At 45.9% G+C, this 21,131-nt stretch overlaps 2 protein-coding genes across 3 annotated transcripts in view; one reads left to right on the top strand and one right to left on the bottom strand.

Moving 5' to 3' along the window:
* CGRRF1 (cell growth regulator with ring finger domain 1) overlaps positions 1 to 21,131 on the top strand; it is a 451,182-nt gene that overhangs the window by 387,871 nt on the left and 42,180 nt on the right. The gene's annotated exons all lie outside the window — the stretch shown is intronic.
* On the bottom strand, positions 108 to 20,160 carry DLGAP5 (DLG associated protein 5). 2 transcript variants are annotated; one of them, XM_083732904.1, is made up of 19 exons: positions 20,030 to 20,160; positions 18,221 to 18,463; positions 17,254 to 17,474; positions 15,928 to 16,008; positions 15,366 to 15,453; positions 14,856 to 14,960; positions 13,324 to 13,397; positions 12,694 to 12,980; positions 11,886 to 12,022; positions 11,089 to 11,218; positions 9,299 to 9,384; positions 8,949 to 9,109; positions 8,484 to 8,579; positions 6,420 to 6,630; positions 5,258 to 5,459; positions 4,086 to 4,146; positions 3,728 to 3,977; positions 2,388 to 2,437; positions 108 to 346 (listed from the first exon to the last, which is right to left on the bottom strand). In XM_083732904.1, the coding sequence occupies exons 2-19, from the start codon at positions 18,450 to 18,452 to the stop codon at positions 245 to 247; spliced, it is 2,574 nt and encodes an 857-aa protein (XP_083589030.1). In that variant the 5' UTR covers positions 18,453 to 18,463; positions 20,030 to 20,160; the 3' UTR covers positions 108 to 244. The 2 variants fall into 2 exon arrangements, with proteins under 2 accessions (XP_083589030.1, XP_083589031.1); XM_083732905.1 differs by having other exon boundaries at positions 20,026 to 20,136.

Consider the following 21,131-nt stretch of genomic DNA (forward strand, 5'->3'; position numbering starts at 1 on the left):
AAATTGATCCCGAACTGTTTGGGGGAAAATCTTAGTTGATTTTGAGAGGGAAGAGGGATTATGGATGAGGAAGGATGTTAAAGAACCCACACAGATGATACTGAAAGGCAACTCAGAAGACACAGACCAAACTTTAATAGGAGTACTTAAAAACAGAAAAAAACCACAGTAAAATTCCTTTTACCCACTCCCCCCACCCACCCTGGTTTGTAAATAAAAATCAATCTTATTCTGCCCCTTCTGACTAAGTAAGTGGAGAGAAAACAATGAGGTCGTTGCTTGGGTTGGCCACAAATTTCTCCGCCTGGTTCCTCGGAGTGACGAAAAGGCTTTCATCCAGGCTGGGCTGTGGGGAACAAATAAGGAAGGTTATATAATATAATATAGGCAGGAAAGCAGTAAATAAATCAGGTCCATGGAAATCGGGTGCATGTTGTACACTGCTGAAAAATTCAAACTTTTGGAAGGAGGCTAGAAATCTGCTCTCCTGCTTTAGGAAGAAACTTTATGGCAGCAAAAGCAGTTTGACAGCATAATGGACTCTCTCAGAAAGTGATGAGCTCTCCATCATGCAAAGTTTTTAAGCAGAGGCTGGATGGTCACCTGATGCTTTAACTGTGATTCCTACACTGCAAGGGGTTACTCCTTTCGGTCCCTTTCTAACTCTACAATTCTATGACCTGCACTTCCCCTCTTATTTCAAGACAGAATATACATTCATCTGCCTCCTCTCAATAATTTTGTTGTTGTTGTTTAGTGGTGTCCGTCTCTTCGTGACCCCCTGGACCAGAGCACGCCAGGCACTCCTGTCTTCCACTGCCTCCCGCAGTTTGGTCAGACTCATGCTGGTAGCTTCGAGAACACTGTCCCACCATCTCGTCCTCTGTTGTCCCCTTCTCCTTGTGCCCTCCATCTTTCCCAACATCAGGGTCTTTTCCAGGGAGTCTTCTCTTCTCATGAGGTGGCCAAAGTATTGGAGCCTCAGCTTCAGGATCTGTCCTTCCAGGGAGCACTCAGGGCTGATTTCCTTAAGAATGGATCAGTTTGTTCTTCTTGCAGTCCATGGGACTCTCAAGCCTCTCAATAATAGCCAAGTGATAAAAGACTGACAAGTGCTTTCACAAACAGCATCCAAGCTCTTTTCATTGCTGCGTGCCTTACACCCACTTCACACTTGCATGCATGCATGCATGCAATGAACAGCTTCCTTAGGAGAAGTGACTCAGAGGCTTCTTGCTTAACGGCAACTGCCTCCAGGGCTTTCAAAAAAGTGACCTAACCGGTTAGAGCAGCAAACAGCCTAAAAGGGAGATCAAGGATCCTCCCACCGAATTTAGAGATACCATCTGACAGATAGATAGTTATCATAAACGGCAGCGGTAGCGTTACAGTTGCTTGTCATAAGCAGAAGTAGTTCCCGTGTGGATTAGAGAACGTAATACGCTGAATTGCCTCATTGCCCAGCCTTAAGAGAAGTTATTTACCCTAACTTTCCCCTAGGCTTTTGATCTGCCAAAGTAATGAAGGTGACAAATAAGGCTGAGTGATATATCATTGTATTGTCCAAAACTGGTTTGAAGTCCAGATTGTGATATCGGTTTCATAACTTTTGACCTGGCAATATATTGTGAATCGTGTGTGCATGCACGCGCTATACAAAAAAATCACAATGTGGGGAAAACTGTGAAGCCAGCTACGGGAGGGGAAGTAAACTGCATTTACTTAACATTCCCCAGCCCACCCCCAATTGTTGAATTTAGATTCTAGGCTGCTTTGGGGCAGGGACCTGGCCATTTGTCTTCATGAAGCTGTCAGGTGCTTTTCAAATAAAGAGTCAAGAAGCTAGATAGAATGCCATCCAGAGAAATTTTCACTCTGAGAAAAGGATCCGGTGAGGAGATGTGTTCATGCTCAGTTGCTCTGACGACCCCACGGCTGCACTTTCCTAATAATCTATGTCTATTTGTTACTGATTTCTAAGGAGTTGGGGTTTTTTTTGGGGGGGGGGGAGGTGAAAGAGAAAGGGCTTCTTGACATAAGCCTGACTTCATTGCACCAGACAGCTGGAGTCCTTTGCAACTCGATGCAGCCTCCTTATGGCACATCATAATCTGCATTATGCATAATCTCCATGTATAAGACTAGGGTTTTTTTACTTTAAAATAATGTTAAAAAATGGGGGCCGTCTTATACACGGGGGTCATCTTCCCCCATTTTCATAAATTTGAGTCCCCCAAACTAAGGGGTGTTATACACAGAAAAATATGGTATATATATTTAACAGGAAACCATGGCATCAGATTTGTCGCAGTAATTGGAGAAATGTTACAGTTGCTAGTCTTTAGAAGTCCACCCAACCCAATTAGCTCCTTTTCAAACAAACATACCTGGAGTTCAAGCACTGCAGCTTCGCTGGAGAAGTCACCGAGAAGAGAACCTGGAAAATAAGGATATATTTCCAGTGGGCTTTTTAACCTAACTTAGGTCTGGTTCAGTAATATGTAGGAGAGGGTTTCTAGTGGGCTGTGTCAATAAGGTTTGAGGATACACATCTCGTTACCAAGTACCTTTGGTTCATGAATGACAGCAGGGACTCACCGCTGTCCCATCTCAAAACCAGCACAGGCAGTGACTATTGGGGACATGTCTGATGTGTGCGCAACTGCACACAGTGCTGAACCCAGAGGTGACACGAAAGCATCACCAAAGGGGGCTAAACACAGTGTTTTGAGGCTTTTTCAACGGGTGTTCTGATTCTATGCAATTTCACGCAAGCGCATAATGACTCGGAATGCAACCCCTGCACAAATGGGGAGTTGCCTGTAACAAACAGGAAATATCTTCATTTCAAGATATAGCAGTCAAACACAAGGAAGTGTCAGCAGGGTGAGAATATAGGAGCAACGAGACACCCACCCTCAATGCTTAACATGTGAACTTGGAAGTCTGCCACGCTGTTCACAATGAGACTTCCTTTTCCTGAAAAACAAGCCTAGGGGAGCAGCCTAAAGGTTCTGGGCCAGATTTAACAAACCCCGTTAGCCCTTGCAAGGTCTAGAGCGACTGGGGTTCTCCCTCGTCTCCCACAGGCCCCCATATTGGCTCAGTGGGGTTAGGAAAGCCTCCAAACAGCAATTGTTACAGTCCTGTGCTGAATTCCACCTTCCATCTACAGCTTAAAGCAGCTGATCACACAGGCTGTAACCTCCATAGAAGATTATGCCACAATGCATTTGTTAGTCTTTAGGTAAAAGGTAAAGGTACCCCTGCCCGTACGGGCCAGTCTTGACAGACTCTGGGGTTGTGCGCCCATCTCACTCAAGAGGCCAGGGGCCAGCGCTGTCCGGAGACACTTCCGGGTCACGTGGCCAGCGTGACATCGCTGCTCTGGTGAGCCAGAGCCGCACACGGAAACGCCGTTTACCTTCCCGCTGGTAAGCGGTCCCTATTTATCTACTTGCACCCGGAGGTGCTTTCGAACTGCTAGGTTGGCAGGCGCTGGGACCGAGCAGCGGGAGCGCACCCCGCCGCAGGGATTCGAACTGCCGACCTTTCGATCGGCAAGTCCTAGGCGCTGAGGCTTTAACCCAAAAACACAATGTGGTGAGTGAGATACAAGCAGCTCCTTGAATTCAAATTCCGAACTGTTCATGTAATCACAGAATAATACATGGACCTTGGCCAGAGAGGTTCTTCCCGCTGCCTAAAAAGCCCCATGGAAACCTACCTGTTTGACATTCTGGAGTGGGCAGCTCTTCAGCCTGGGAGCAAGTTCCTTCAGGCTGGGACTCCTCCTTGGGACTCCATGAAAGAACATCCTGTTCGCCCAGATCTGCAATCGTCTGTTTCACCTCTTCTGTAGCTTCTGGAACTTCCATTTTATCAATGGAACCTTCCAGGCCCTGAGAATCGGTAGAAATCAAGTCATCCATATCACACAAGGGTGATCCGCTGTCACAAGTGGCTGCTTGTACGTCCTAAGAGTTCAGGAAGGAAGAGAGAGAGATTTCAAGGAGCAAAATGAGATGGGGGCCGTTCTGAACTTTCAGGACAGGCACACATTCAACACAGACGATACAACTTACAGCAGCTTCTTTCGCCATGTCTTCTGCTGTAGCACAGGGTTCCTCCGCAGCTTGGGTGTCACTGGGGGGGGGGGGGGGAGAGACCACATGTGTTCATCAGCAGTCAGAAACTTGCATGCTAGGTTATTAAAACGTTCATCTTGGGGGAAGGTGTGCATGGGTGTGAATGACAGCTGACAAGGGCGGCCCAAATTCTCCCTCTCAGTTTACGTCCAAGATACTGGACGAACAATTACAAGGGCAAAGTTTACAGCGTGAATTAGCACAGAGAAGCACTTGTCTGAAATGAACAGCTGCTTCTCCCAGGCAAATATGCCAGCAGCAGGATCCCACCCCCTGCCCCAACTGCATCCTTCCTACAGCTAGAACAAAGTATCACAATGCTGTGTTCAGCACTGGAAGAGACCGAGGTGACAGAGCTGTACCAGTGGCCAACAAAAATTGGGTCGTGCATTTTTGCCAGAGGGAACTGAGATGGGAGAGGAAGGCAGTGAGTTTTTAAATTGTGCTCTCTGCAAGGGCATTTTCAGCATGAGTTAAAATGAACAGCTTCCAATGACAATTCAAGTCATACAACCAATCATCTGGCACAGGGAAAAGAAGGCAGAGGTCTTGAGCAGAGCGCTGTGGTGTAGGAAGAGAGCAGGCGTTGGTTGTGCCCCAAGAGGTGGCAAAAGCAAATGAGGGTTTCAGCTTTTGTGTTCTAACCCTCTAAGCTCAGTGTGGATCGCACCCAGCAGCTGCAGCTAACTGCTCAACAGCACCAGCCTACATAAACCTTGGGGCTGAATGGAGCCTCTATTCACCAAGACAGAATAACTGTGGTGGGGGACAAATAGAAAGCGGACCTGTTTCATGCTGTATGTATGAACACCCAAAATAATTTTTGCTGTTTACTATGCAAAACACTGTGTTTTCCTTGTGCAGGGAAGGGGGGCTGTGGCCAGATGATGCTGGACTACAATTCCCATCATCCCTGACTGTTGATCACACTGGTGGGAGCTGTAGGCCAGCCATATCTGGAGGTCCGCAGATTCCTCACCCCGGACAAGATGGACTTTCAGTTTGATCTGGAAATAGCCACTGATGAAGCAATTCATCTGGATCTCACTAACACAGACAGTCATTTCTGCACCAGCCAAAAAGGGCTCACATTCAGGCCAACTCCATACCATTGTTCAGAAATGCAGCAGAGGTCAGTTCTGGCAGGTTCCAACACCGAACTCTGATCCGAAGGAGGAGGAATGGCGTTGGACGCGGTTGGTGTGCCTAGCCTTACAACACAGGTATCTGCACAGCTCTGAAGCAGGGCTCTGTTGGCAGATCTTGGAGTCATCCGCCTGGAAGTCCTGCTTGCAGACTGAGGAGTCCTGCCTGAGCAGTGGAGAGAGGAGGAATAAATCAATGGATATTCTATTAGGATGTCATGCACGTCAATAGAAAATCTGGATTCTTCAGAATTGCCCCGTGTCCTGAAACATATAGAAACTGCTTAAATCTGACATAGGGGATGGCGGAAGATTGGCTCCAGTCTCTCTACCAGTCTCTCTACCTGTGGTGTGCCAGCTCTGTCCACTCAGAAAACTAAAAGATGGCTTCCACCATTCATACCCTGAAAACCTCTCAATAGGATTACTAAAGAATATCCTTTGTATGTAACTGCCCTGGAAAATGAGCTAGAAACTTTTACAGGTACAGAGTACAGAGTGAAATCTTCACTGGCTACAGGGCCCAATTAAAGGAGAGGTCTTAAACCCAAGAACTGAGTCTTCTCACTTTTGGAGTTGTTTCAATAAACCTTTGTGCTGTGTGGTGAGTGTGTATGTCTACGGAGAACAGGAAGCACACACACTGCCTCCTAGCTCACAGTATGTACAGTGGTACCTCGGGTTAAGTACTTAATTTGTTCTGGAGGTCCATTCTTAACCTGAAACTGTTCTTAACCTGAAGCACCACTTTAGCTAATGGGGCCCTCTGGCTGCCCCTGCGCCGCTGCTGCACAATTTCTGTTCTCATCCTGAAGCAAAGTTCTTAACCCGAGGTAATATTTCTGGGTTAGCAGAGTCTGTAACCTGAAGCGTATGTAACCCGAGGTACCACTGTATAACCAAAACATTTGGTCTGGGGTGGGGGTGGGGAGATAAATTCATGGTTCCCCTAACTACTATTCCTTTCCTAAAGAGAGACCTGCTTCACCATCACCTTCATGGTCCTCATTCTCAGTAAGGCACGCTCACCAGAAGCGCACTAGACTTCCAGAGGTGCCCCCTGCAGCAAAAAAGCTTCTCCTTCACACCCAAATTCACTTACAGAAGGAACTGCTCCAACACTGACCTGGGAAAGGCCTGGGTGATTCAATTTTGAAAAACCCTCCATCAAACGTCACTTTCTCTGGGGTTTCTTGACCTGCAGCCTCCACCATCAGCCCTTCTGCTTTCATCTTGTTCTTCACGGCTGCCTTTATCGCTGCAAGGCGCTTTCGGGCTGCTCTCCTTTCAACAGAGCCACCCCCTGCTTTGGTTGCCCTTTGAGGGGCTGCCTTCTTCTGAAAGACAAAAGGCAGGACAGCATTTTCCCCCCACTCTCTCCGACACCTTCTAAGAGCTCAGACAGAAAACTGGCACAGTGCAGGACCCTTCAGCCTTCCGGATGTAGATAAATTACCCGCATCCCTGCCCATGCCTGCTGGGGCTAGTGAATTTAAGCAACACCTGGAGGACTAAAGGTTCCCCACGCCTCCCACAGCAGCCAGGGAAGTGCCAATTCAAATCTCAGCCGAAGCCTGAAACCAGACTGGCATGGATCCAGAAAATCAGGCTCATCCAGTAATGTGTATAGTTGCTCTGCCACAACCCTCTCAATTATCTACCACAGAAAGGAAGCATTTGCGACCAGGCAATAGTTGCTACAATCTGCTGCATCCAGACCTGGCTTTATCAGTAACAGTTGCAGCTTAAGTCCTGCAAACTTATAATGATTGCAAACTTTGGAACTAACTGGCACAGTAACTTTAAAGGTAAAGGGACCCCTGACCATTAGCTCTAGTTGTGGCCGAATCTGGGGTTGCGGCGCTCATCTAGATTATTGGCCGAGGGAGGCGGCGTACAGCTTTCGGTTCCTGTGGCCAGCATGACTAAGCCGCTTCTGGCAAACCGGACCAGCACACGGAAACACCGTTTACCTTCCCGCTGGAGTGGTACCTATTTATCTACTTGCACTTTGACGTGCTTTCGAACTGCTAGGTTGGCAGGAGCAGGGACAGAGCAACGGGAGCTCACCCCGTCGCGGGGATTCAAACCGCCGACCTTCTGAAGGGCAAGTCCTAGGCTCTGTGGTTTAACCCACAGCGCCACCCGTGTCCCACAGTAACTTCAGGGCTAGCCAAATACAGCTGGCTTATTATCCTGTGAGACCAACCTTCACCAACCTGAGGACCTCCAAATGTTTCAGACTACAACTCCCATTAGCCTGTGCCAGCCCAGCTGTGCTGACAGGGGCTGATGGGAGTTGTAGTTCCAAAACATTTGCACGGCCCCCAGGTTGACAGAAGTTCCACTGGGATATAGAGCCCTCTAGTGGTGAACTATAGAATGACATGGACTCCACTCACTACAGAAACAGCAAAAACGCTGGTTAGATTAACAGAATTATTGGAAGGGACCCCAAGTGTTATTTAGTCCAACCCTCTGCAATGCAGGAAATTCAGCTTAAAATGTGCAGAGGGAACCCTGACTTTTTCTCCTAAAGGCACTCTTTGATTTACTTCTCTAGAACACATTTCAAGCAATCAGTGTACTTCTCATTATCTCCGATACCCCTGAAAGGTTGACCAGTGTTATTACCACCACCGCATACTGAGAGCAGGGGGCTTGACCTGGAGGTTGCAAGTCTTACAGATCACTCTTAGCAAGCATCTCTCTCTGGCACCTTCTACTATTTGAACTGCGTGTTTGCACAAATTCAAAGAACCGCACAGGGCTCCCCCTCCCGACTCCGGTCAGAGTGCCCAGTCTCCCACCCTGCCCTGTCGGTTAGCAAGAGGATGATGGGCGAGTATGGGGGATGGCATGGACCACTTTTTGGTTGGACGAAACAAAACACGATCCCCAATGAGCTCACAAACCAAAATACAGCACAAAGGATACATGGGTCAGCGATGTGAATGCAGTCTGTGATTGTTTTCAGTCGCAGTTGCTGAGGCTACGGTGACAGTTACTCCAGAGAGAAAAGGTTGATTTCCTGCCTAGAGGCCTAGTGAAGATCTACTCCAAAAAGTGAGAAAAGTGTTTGTGGGGTTTTTTTTTTAGCAACCTCCTGGAGTTGCTTTGGGAAAGTCTGTCTTTTGGTAATCCTGTTAGATTGACAACCCAAGAGCAGAATTACAGAAGCCTCTCTTACCTTGAGGGGTCTCTTGGCCTGGACATCGTCTGCCATTTGCCATCCATTCTCCTGGAGCTTCCTCAAGTTCTCAAATTTTTTCTTTACATCTTCTACCTATATTCAGAAAACCAAAAGCAATGAGAAAGAAACAACGATGGCAGGACTAACCAACTCAATTAGCCGTATTTATTAAACTGATTAATGTTGCTTGTTACTTAAAAGGTCCCCAAGTGACTTAAATTTAAAGCTTCATTTGGCTGCATTCTTTGAAAAACAAGACAAAGAGCCCTTAATGCTCAAGAAACTTACAGGGTAAAAAGCAAAGGGCTAAACCTGCAGAAATCATGAAACAGCTTCCCAAAGCTGATTTGCACACAATGCAAGTGGGAAGGATAAGTGTCCTGTATTGAAGTGGTGGGATGACAATGTGCTCTTGAAGAACCACCTGAATATGAGACAAGCTTTAAAAAACAGAGCTCTTACTTGGAAGTTCACCATATCCCAGAATCCATCCAGGTCATCACAGGTTGTTTCCTTTTCTCCGCGTCTGAACTCACAGTTATCCACCAGCCCTTCAAACTGCTTGAATCTCTCGGCTATCAGCAGCCTGGTTTGCCCAACAGTGGTCCGGACAAGATCTTTGGCTGCAGAAATGAATATTTCATTATGTATAATAAAGTGTTTGATGAGACATTTAAGAAGCCTAATTCGTACAAATCTCGCTTGTGTAGCTTGGGAGCGTCAAAGCCAAAGCCACTCAGGCAACAGACTCGAGCAAACTGTTCCATCCACAACAGCAATTTTGCAACTCCTCCTTCAACTTCTTCACTTACCATCCTCTGGAATATCTGCCTCAGCTGCTCCATCCCACTGAAGGCAGTGTGATGCCAGTCTCTCTGCCTCGCACCGAAGGAGGTTTCTTTAAAAAAAGCACAGAGACAGAATGAGTACAGTCATAAAAGGTAAAGGGACCCCTGACCATTAGGTCCGGTTATGACCGACTCTGGGGTTGCGCGCTCATCTCGCTCTATAGGCCGAGGGAGCCAGCGTTTGTCCGCAGACAGCTTCCGGGTCATGTGGCCAGCATGACTAAGCCGCTTCTGGCAAACCAGAGCAGCGCCATTTACCTTCCCGCTGGAGTGGTACCTATTTATCTACTTGCACTTTGATGTGCTTTCGAACTGCTAGGTTGGTAGGAGCAGGGAATGAGCAACGGGAGCTCACTCTGTCGCGGGGATTCGAACCGCCGACCTTCTGATTGGCAAGCCCTAGGCTCTGTGGTTTAACCCACAGCGCCACCCGCGTCCCTGAGTACAGTCATACCTCGCGTTAAATGTGCTTCAGGCTGAGCATTTTCAAGTTACGCTCCGCGGCGACACAGAAGTAATGGAGCGCGTTACCTCCGGGTTTCGCTGCTCGCACAGACGCTCAAAATGACGTCACACGCATGCGGCAAAACTTGACCCACCCTCCAGAATGGATCCCATTTGCACCCAGAGGTACCACTGTACGTGGCAATACTGGAGACAGGGTGGGCTTCACACAAACTTTGCTCCAATTCCCAGCCCTTTAAAGTAATTTGCATTTGCATTCCACCCTTCAGCAGTACAGCTTCAGGTTGCATCCCTGGGGGTTCCCCGCTTCTTCCTCACAATATGCCCTGCGTTGGAGGTTTCACTGAAAGAGGGCGACTGCCTTGAAGTCATCCCGGGAGTTGTGTGTCCAGGTAAGGATCTGAGCCCAGGCTTGCCAGGCCCTGACCCATTCAACCATCCACAACATCACACACAACCTTGGTCTCTCAGCCTAAGCAACCTTACATGGTGGTTGTGAGGATAAAATGGTCTGCAAAAACTTATTTACCATTTGAGGCCTTGTTAGTATGATAATGCATTTAATTCAGTTATAGATATTGCTGCATATATTGAATATTGTACTAACGACTGACAGCATAAAATGGTTTTAGAGAAATAATAATGATGAATCTGGGAGATACAGGACGATGAAGACAAGAACGAGCCGTCTTAAGAACAGCTTCTTCTCCAGACCGATCTCGGCCCTGAATGGGAAGCCTGGACTTTGAAAGTCATCTAATCTTCCTTGCTGTATTATACTATATTGTTTTAATCAGTGTTTTTATAGTTGTTTTGATTTTGTGTGGAGTGCCCTACCTGGGTGGATGGAGCAGCCAAGTAATTTCGTTGTTCCCGAGAGGGGGCAATGACAATAAAGATATTATTATTATTATTGATAAATCTGGGAGAGAGAGTCGCAAAACATCTGTGAAGGGCTTTCCCAATGCCAACTGAGCCAACCCCTCCATTTAAGAGTTCAGATGTGTTTGAGGTGTCAATGGGCTCTGAGCTGAGTGAGAGGGAAAGTGTGCCAGATGAATGGGCTCAAAAGGAGCTTTAGAGACACTGCAGCTCAAAGGGAAGAGGGCAGCTAACTAAAATGTATTTTACTGGGTCAAGCATTTTGCTCTGCAGTTACTTTGATTGCAAAGTGAATCTCATACAAAGCAGAGGGACTACCCATCAAGAGAGTGTTCCATCAGCCAGTGTTCTCTTCAGTCACGCTCCCAAGTGTATCAGTCTGGACCCCTCTGCCCTTTTGTACAAACCTGAAATAGGGCACATTGTGTTGTGGCTCTCCTGCTGGTTCGGATGAATCGCTTGCTGGCAGATCCACTTTCTGTGGATTGATCTGCTTTTCAAAGGGAGTCGCACCCATTGTTTCTTCAGTTACACATTCTGAAAGATGAAGGATATTTTTTACAGAGAAAACTGCAGAACACTGTAAAAAGCACGGGGGGGGGGGGGGAACATGCCGCAATATAACTCTGTCAGTCCGCCTGGTTGAACGAATTGCCTACCTTTTGACGACTTATCAAGTTTAAACTTATACTGTATATCCATAAAACCATAATGCAGTGGTACCTCAGGTTAAGAACTTAATTCATTCCGGAGGTCCTTTCTTAACCTGAAACTGTTCTTAACCTGAGGTACCACTTTAGCTAATGGGGCTTTCCGCTGCTGCTGCGCCACTGCCACACAATTTATGTTCTTATCCTGGGGCAAAGTTCTTAGCCCGAGGTACTATTGTGTTTTACAATGTTTGAAGTATTTCAGGTGGACATCACATGAACAGCATGCAATTCCTGTTCCTAAATTTGAAACTTTCATTAGCTGCTTTGAAAGCCTTGTGGGGCTATGAAGGATACATATTCCATTCAAACAGATCGATAGCTTAGGAAAGCCTTACAACAAACCTATAAGGCAGGTTGGCATTGCAAGTGAAGGGGCTGGGAGAAGGGCAGCTTGACTAGGACCTGTTGTGGGTTCAAAGTGGAATATGGGACTTTTGGCTGAAAGTTAGCAACTATGCTATGCTCTTCCCCCACCCCACCCCCCAACACACCTGTGTTAGCATCTGGAAATTCAACTACAGATGGATGTTCCTGAAGATCTGCCTTTGTCATTCCTGGGCTAGAGACCTTCTGTTTAAGCCCACAGTCCTGTGGCAAAGCTTCCAGAGCATCTTCTCCAGGAGCTTTGCTAGGAAAAATAATAATTTACTTGGCATTATGTTTTACATGTATGTTTTAATGTATTTTTAATCTTTTGTTGGAAGCCACCTAGAGCGGCTGGGGAAACCCAGCCAGGTGGGCAGGGTAAATAAATTTATTATTATTATTATTATTATTAGGCAAGCATCTGAATAGACAGAACATTAAAGCATTTAGGCAGTTCCATTAAGTTCTATTAATGACATAGCACAGAAACTCTCCCGCAAGGAAAGAAATGGCGGGGGGGGGGGCGCGTTTGCTTCTCTTACATAGCATTTTGACTGGGTCAAGGCAGTGCACTCATTTGCCACAGCTACTTCAAAATAAACAACAGGCAGCTTTCCACTGATATTTTTTAATAAAGTCAGGCTTGCAAATATTCAGCTCACTCAGGAAATCTGAACACTGGATCTGAGCCTTCATAATATTGGCCTGAGTCAAGGTGTCAACTCTAAAGGACTTCCCAGATCTCATGGTTCTATCAAACGAGGCACATCAAGAGTGGCTATAGTCCACAGCAATTCATAGTAAAACATTCGGAGCTGGAAGTACCAATTTTTAATTTCTAAAAAGGACAATTTTTGCAGAAGTCAGAGAGATGTTACAAAAACATTAGGGCAACTCCTTATCTCATCAGAGGACCCTATGGTAGCCCATTACCTGGTGGTCTCTGCAGGGCTCCAGCAAAGATTGGGCGACAGGAATACATCTGCCTTGGAAGGGGACATTGGCTTGACTTTGTAGGCGGTCAAACCCTCCAGAGGCTTGAACACAAAATTCTGAGGGGCAAATGAGCGCTCTCTCCTTTGTGGTGCAGGAGCCAGGATGGTAGGGGCTGGAAGGTTTTCTTTCTCCAGGTTTTCTTTCTTCAGCTTTGCGGCTGTAGCCATAGGGATTTGGGAGATCAGAGGCTCCACTGAATGATTCTCTTTCACGCCACTCAACACCTGTAACAGGACATAAAGGTTTATTTGTTTTTCTTGAATGATATGGACTTTTCTCAGCCAGTAAGGAGCAGACAACATCTTGCCCTAAATGCATCATAAGGGACACACACACACACACACACACACACACTTTCCATCATTGTTACACTTCAAGAAATATGCATGCAGATAGGCGAACTATAAAAGCAGATAACATTGGAAATGTTGGCTGATGGGAAGCTCAAGATTCTTAATCTTTCCCCCATTACATGTTGATAAAGAGCAATCTAACAAGCAGGGCTGTAGAGATTATTGATATGAAGGTTGCAGTGTGTGAAACACTAGGAAAAGCCAAGACACTTACTGTTGCTTTTGCATTTTTGACCCCTCTCTGCTGCTGCTTGCTGTTACTTGCTTCCCTTTTCTGCGGCGGAAAACCTAAAACAAGAAAAGCTGCAAGGTTCTGAAAAGCTCATCAAAACAAGGAAGGACAAGAAGTTTCTCAAAAGCTTTCTATGGGGACACATCCCAGATATTTGGGAAGGGCAGTTGTAGTGAAGAAGTAAAGCATTGTAGGGAGACCAAAAAGGCCAAAGGATTTATGGGGAATGCGTTCTTGTTGCTTTAAGTGGAGACTTGCTGTCTACGGGGAGTGAGAATCCTTATTGTGGGCATCTGCAAAAATAAAACTCTCCAAGTGATTAGTGGTATTCTAGCACCTGGTACTTAACAAAGCTGTCTGGGTGTGAATGCGTTATCAACCCTAATCACTCTGAGAATGGGTATCTGGTGAGTCTCTGAAAATAAGGAGGAACCTTTTGATCCAAGTTCCTGAGAATTAACAAGCTCAGCTGTCCCAAGTTAAGTTATTAGTCAATTAGCTGACCATTGGTGAATTTAAACATCATCAAGAATTTTGATTGGATCAGAGTTCGTGAGTTTTAGAAATAAAGGCTCTGAGAAAGTAGCTGGGGGTGCGCTCTGCAATCCACCCATCTGTCAGCTTACCACCTTGCTGATAGTCATCCTGCCTGTGGGTCTTTGTAATGAAGATCTTTTCTTTGAGATGCAGATTCCATTGAGGACTTTGAAATTATACTAACTTTACCTTTGCTCTCATTTGTAAGTATGTTAGCTAGCTATACTTTAACACATTATTGTTTTCTGTTTAAAATGTATAAGAGAATGTGCCTACTTTTTAAAGTATGTTTAAACCTGTTTTTTTAAAATAAATTTTAAAAAGAGAACTTTTCTTGTCCTGTGTGCCATTCTGGGGGGAAGTCTGAGTCCAGAAGCCTGACCAATCAGTTACGCACTACCTGTTGAATTTCTGCCTGCATTTTTGTGAAAGTAACTTGCAGGGCAGGGCAGCCGGTAACTAGGAAGCATAACTTTCTCCCTTGAGTTACGTTTTCTGGTGCCCTGGTACAAGGGAGGGTGGCGGCAACTACCCCTTTGATGCGTTTTGTTCTATAAAAAGTATATGCTGCCGGCCACTGTTTCTCTGAACCTGACCCAGCTGGATGGTAAGGACAGGTGAGGGAGGGGCGCGTGGCCGGAGCATTACTACAGCAGTAATATTTGAAAAGGGCTCAGTGGTAGAGCATCTGCTTTGCACGCCAAAAGTCCAAGGTTTAATCCCTGGCATTTCCAGTTAGGGCTGGGATAGAACCTTGTCTAAAGAAGTCTTAGAGTGCTGCTTCCAGTCAATGTACAGACTATTGAGCTAGGTGGACCAACGGCGGACTCAGTATGAGGCAGCTTCCTATGTTCCTGGAGGAAAAAAACATGTTGAAAGTTCAATTTGGGCCAAGAAGAAAATGCAGAGTTGTCGCTATATGTATTACTTGACGTTTCACTCCTCAATCCACAGCTATTTAGTACTACCACACTCACCTGTGCTCACAGCGGGCCGAGATATCTGTGGTATTTTGGTCAAAGCAGCAGCAGTGGCTCTTGTAGCTCTTCTAGCAGCAGTTGCGGAAGTTGAAGGCTGCAGCCCTGAAGGTGGGGGAGAGAGAAGATGTGTACTCCTTAAAACATTTCACGTTCTGGGTGCAAGACGTCAACAGCACAACCTACTCAGAATCAAGTCCCACTGCGTTTTAGCAGAGGCTGTACGTGGCATTAATTCACAGAAGACCTGATAACTGGACAGGACCTGCCGTGGGAGCCAAGAGATTTCTGTACGTGGCTGATGGGAGTCACACTCATACGATTAACAAATGCAACCAATTCCAACTGCAGCCACATTGCTTTGCATGTCCAGGAGTTCAATGGAAGACTTGAACTCAGAGCTCCAGGAGCAGTGCTTTAGCACTATGCTATCCAGAAACTCACACATATAGTAGCCCCAATCCTGCAGTGTTTGCGGCAATCCTGCAGTGTTTGGATGACGATGCATACCTTTCCTCTCTTTGGGGGGTTTGTCTACGTAGATCTGCCTCTGGTTATGCTGAGCTGTTTGCGGAGTGAAGCCCTTGCTAGGTACCATCTATAGAGAGAAATGGAGTCAGGGTTTCATAACGGCATACCTTTGTTACTGGGAGACACACACACACACTTTACCATCCATTTCCTTCCTTTAATTCCCAATAAGAGCCTATGGTGAGACAGTTGCCTCAGTTATATGAACCTTACATCTATTCTTGCAAATAAGCCACTTGCAAATATTCTGGCCGAACATATATAGGTAGGTTAGGATTTACTTTGCCATTATTAAATTTCTTTAAGGGCTCAAATTAACACAAAACATTTGCAAAGCTACAAACATTTTGAGTTGGCCATGACCCTTAATTTCAAGGTGCACACACATAACACACAAACTTAACCCCATATGTAGAAATAAATAAAAAAAACACCAACAATAAAGACTACCTACCCCTGGTTTATTACCAAGCTGCCATAGTTCTAGCAGCTCATTTTTCTGTTCAAACCACATGTAAAAGAATAAAAATGTAAGACAAACCACTGATTGCGGTGGTCTAGCTGGTGGTCTGATTGATTCTTGCAGTTGGTTCTTCACCTTTGACCTTGTTAACCGCGTTTCCTAGGAATACCCAACAGATAGAGTAAGCACACATCACCCCCAGAAACACACATTTCCTATTAAATTTTTAACCAATAAACAATTTTTTTAAAAAAACAACAACCCTGTATTTGCACCTCCTAACCAGAGTAGCCAACCATATGAAAGAATGGCCAGGCTGTCCAAAATCAGTGACCATAATCAAATATTCTGGCAGACACGAAAAAAGCAACTCTTTCAAATTTCTGTGACAGACCACCACCTTCTATAATGTATGCATGATACTTTTAGGGTGGTCTCTACTGAAGGGGTTGGACAATTTCAAAAGTTTTTAAATGTTCCTGCACACTTTATTCTTGGTCTCTCTTACCTCCTTACCAGGAGGGGAGGGAACTTTCTTGGAACAGAAAAATAAAGACTTGTCTTGCTTTCACTGCATCCTGCCTCCATCCATTTGTCTCTGATGGATTATGGACTTAGGGGGACTCAGTACCTTGGGGAGTTGGGCAGCAAAAGCCACCCCCCCTATTTTTTTATAACATACCTATCAGCATACCTCTGTGACCAGCAAACCAGGGCAAACACCATGCTCAAAATTGTTCTTACAGGGTACATTTATCTACTTTGAGGTGAAGACCTGTGTACACAGTACCGTTTGCCCTACATCCAGTGCGCTCAAACTGCTGATTTGGGAAGTGGTATACACACAATGTTAGCTACACTCCAGATCTATCCTGTCATTTCCATTGAAATATTGTGCTTTGATGCATTCCCCCTTCTCCCTAAAAAAACATGAGTTTTCAAACTGAAAGAATGGCCTAGTTGTGCTTAAAGCCAGTAATGTGTGCACAGCCCAAGTCACATTAGAAGGTTGCATGCATATCTTATTTTTCCCCTGATGGAAGTGATTGAGTGGTTGAAATGAGAACTTATGTACTTCCCTTATCCTGGTTCAGGGGACAATTTATTCAAAACAAGCTACCCTGGCAAACCCCTGCTCTGAAGGCCCTTGACTTTAATAATGGAACACAAGTGACTGTCAGCACCACAATGACACATAAGAGACATCAATTATTGGAGTGCCCATTGTGAATTAAGCTGATTCCCTCCTTCCTTAACCACTACCCACCAATCCATTTTTTTCTGGTCCACATAAGGCATACCAGCCCTCCAAAATCAGAACCTATTTCAAACCATAATATTCAACTCTGGTTTGGACACCCCAACAACATGGAAAAGAAACACAGGAGAGTTAAGTACACGTACCACACTTGCTGCTTTTGTTACAGTTTCCCTTGGCTTGCTGAGCACCGGTATATTTGATGGTTTTGAAAGGAAGCCAGGTGCCTCTGGTTTGAATTGCCCACATTTAAATATGGGCTTTCTCTGCTCCTTTAACTTCCGTAGTTCTTTCTCAGCTTTGTAACGCTGTAGCATTTCCAAACGCTCCTGTTCGCGAGACTTAGCTGAAGCACTTGATTTCTGGCCTACATGGGAAGCAAAAATAACTTTAGATCCCATCAGAATAACTTCAGAGGAATTAACAGTCTAATCACATGTGTTTACATCAAAACATCTCATAGATTTCAATATGGTTTACTTCCAAAAAGGACCTAAATTGGAGTCAGCCATATTCATCTACCTATCCACTATTACCCCAAGGTCTCATTCCATTGTCATTTCAGTCCAGAGGATCAAATATGCAAAATTAGTATTATCTGCCACTACATGAATCACTTTACATTGAATTGCACCTGCCATTTTACTGCCTGTTTGCCCACTTTCAAGATATATTTTTGGAGCTCTTCACAATCTTTTTGTTTTAACCACTCTGATAAATAATCTACTATCATCAGCAAATGAGCCTCTCCAACTTAACATTTGGGTGCCTTAGGAATTCTGGGGTGGGTGACGTCTGAACTTGGTCATTTATCAGTTTCTGTTTTGTTAATAAGGCCTCTGTAGCACATTAACTTTGTAGATGTAGGAAACTCTACAATGACAGTCTAAAAATCAGTGCTTTGGTGGATGGTGATGGGAATTATCTGTGGGATTGAGTGTAGGTATGTTGTAGATATGTAGGTATGTTGTATGAAATGTATGTTTGTATGTGTATTAATGTTGAATTATTTTAACAATAAAAAAGTTTAAAAAAAAATAAAAAATAAAAATTTAGCACTTGGGGGGGGGAAATCAGTGCTTTGTCAAACACGAGTTGCAAGTCTTTACTTACTTGACTTTGTGGTGCTCCTTAGGAAGTATCCTTCACCTGACTCCTCCAGCAGGGAAGGCTCACCATTTCTTGATGCCTGTGTGTTGACATCAATGAGTCCAAACTGTCTGCCTTTGTTAAATTCCTTGTGTCTGCTCTCCTTTTGGGAAATGGACTTTCGGTGGGCAAGTTTTGTCTTCAAGGCCTCCGTACTTAGGTCCTTCTTGTACCGAGCAGCAAAAGTGGCAGCCATCTTGCTGTTTTCTAGATGCGAAGTGAGAAAGATTATAGGCTATGGATGCCCGCCCTTTTGTGGCACCCTACTTGCACTACAGTAGTGATGTATAGAAGTGAGAGCTGGACCATAAAGAAGGCTGATCACTGAAGAATTGATGCTTTTGAATTATGGTGATGGAGGAGACTCTGGAGAGTCCCATGGACTGCAAGAAGGTCAAACCTATCCATTCTTAAGGAAATCAGCCCTGAGTGCTCACTGGAAGGACAGATCGTGAAGCTGAGGCTCCAAGTCTTTGGCCACCTCATGAGAAGAGAAGACTCCCTGGAAAAGACCCTGATGTTGGGAAAGATGGAGGGCACAAGGAGAAGGGGACGACAGAGGACGAGATGGTCGGACAGTGTTCTCGAAGCTACCAACATGAGTTTGAGCAAACTGCGGGAGGCAGTGGAAGACAGGAGTGCCTGGCGTGCTCTGGTCCAGGGGGTCACAAAGAGTCGGACACGACTAAACAACTAAACAACAACAACTGCCTGCTTTGCCTGCAATAGGAGTCTTGTATAGCTCAATATACAAGAGCCTAGTCCAGCATCCAGTTCTCACAGGAGCCAACCAGGTGCCCCAATAGGGAACCCTCAAGCTGGATTTGAGAGCAACAGCACCTTTCCCCACTTGCAATTCCTTGTAAACCAGACAGAGAAAACTACAATATCTCTGCACACAGAGGAAGTGGCTACTTGAGGATGTGCAATCAGGAAGAATGTAATGCTACGAAACACCGTCCTGATGCAGGGATCAGCAACCTTTTTCAGCAGGGGGCCGGTCCACTGTCCCTCAGACCTTGTGGGGGGCCGGACTATATTTTGAAAAAAAATATGAACGAATTCCTATGCCCCACAAACAACCCAGAGATGCATTTTAAATAAAAGCACACATTCTATCCATGTAAAAACACACCGATTCCTGGACTGTCCGCGGGCCGGATTTAGACGGAGACTGGGCCAGATCTGGCCCCTGGGCCTTAGTTTGCCTAGCCATGTCCTGAGATAGTTGGATGAGGGGATGGTTTGCAAATTTAACACATAGTAGTAAGTCCCCTACTGCAGGATCAGGCCAAAGGGGGCCCAGCATCCAGATCTCACAGTGGCCGACCAGGTACCCCAGTTGGGAATCCCACTTGTGGTTCCCACCAACCGGCACCCAGAAGCATTTGCTGCCTCCCAGCTGCGGAGGCAGAGCAGACCCTTCGTGGCCATTGATTTCAATGGGTCTAATCCGAGAAGGACTGGCATCGCAGGCCACCTAATATCCCGGAATTATTCAGAGGGCAGCGCGCTCGTTGGAGAGTAGCCGCGATTGATGCCTCCGCAAATCTTCCCAACCCTCATTGTGAAAGCCGTCCACAAGCGGCTATCTTGTGGCAGGGAGTTCCGCAGACCCGCTCCGCGAAGGAGGACTACCGTTCGGCCGAAGCTTCCCCCACACGAACGAGCCGCCGAGCGACTGGTCCTCCACCGCCTCAGGCCCTTCTTTCACCCGCCCCCATCCCATTTTATGGGGCCTTCTCATTCCCCACGGCCGCCCGCTCAACTCACCAAACGCGGCCTCCCCGCTCCAGCGCCGACCCCCAAACCGCCTCTCGGCTCGCCTCAGATTCAAATATTATAGTCCCCGCCGCTGATTGGTCTCCGGCGTCAGAATGCAGGCCGCCCATTGGCTACTTTGCTCACCAATTGGAGGCTCGCTTGCTCAACCGCGCTTTGGTGGGGGGTGGAAACAACAGCGTCGGCCCCGCCTTCTTCTTTCGGGCCGCGTCTCTCTTTTCCACGCCCTCCGCCGCACTCCAGGGCCACTGATTGGCCCGAAGTGGAGAATTCCGTCACTCGCTCTTTCATTAGCTCCGAAGCGGATAACTCAGTCACTCGTTCTTTCATTGGCTGGCTTCTTCCTTTCAGAGAGCCGCTGGCATAGAGGTAGGTAAATGCAGAGGCGCACACCAATTAGGTACTGGCGGGACTCGATGCTCCTCCTGGAAACTCCAGGAATTCGATTTTTTTAAAAAAACGTAGTTTCTACTGCAACCGGCAAGCAAGCAACAGAATTTCTGTTGTGTTTCCCCCCCCTCTAAATCAGGTCTTATTTATTTAATGTGAAGAGAGACAAACATTTATTCTATTTTTTAAAGAATTTTATATTGTAGAATAATAGAACTGGAGAACCGGAATGGGCACCAAGGGTCATCTAGTCTAACCCCGTGCAATAAGAACCCTTGCAGGAATCATACGTGACAAATGGCCACCCAACCTCTGTTAAAAACCTCCAAGGAAGGGGAGTCCACCACCTCTTTTCCAGTCAAACAGCTCTTACTATCATCAAGTTCTTCCTCATATTACTTGGAATCTTTTCTTGCTGATGTCAGCTTTTAAATTAATCAGTAAAAATTAAAAACCCCACTGTAAATGAGATGTCTGGGGCAGGGCCGGATTTGGGCCCTAAGCTACTGAAGGTAATCGGGCCCTTGGTATGTTCAGCTGTCCTTTGTCAACAACAAATTGTCACTGTCTTTTGTGTTGAATGTATGCTATATGGTAACTGATGGACCTAATAGGTATCTAAAGCCATTTGCACGTAACAAAATATGTATTTTATCAAAGTAATTGCCATGCAACCAGTCTATACAGAATGTAGGCACCCTAT

Source organism: Podarcis gaigeae (assembly GCF_964106915.1).
Source record: "Podarcis gaigeae genome assembly, chromosome: 1".
NCBI lineage: Eukaryota > Metazoa > Chordata > Lepidosauria > Squamata > Lacertidae > Podarcis > Podarcis gaigeae.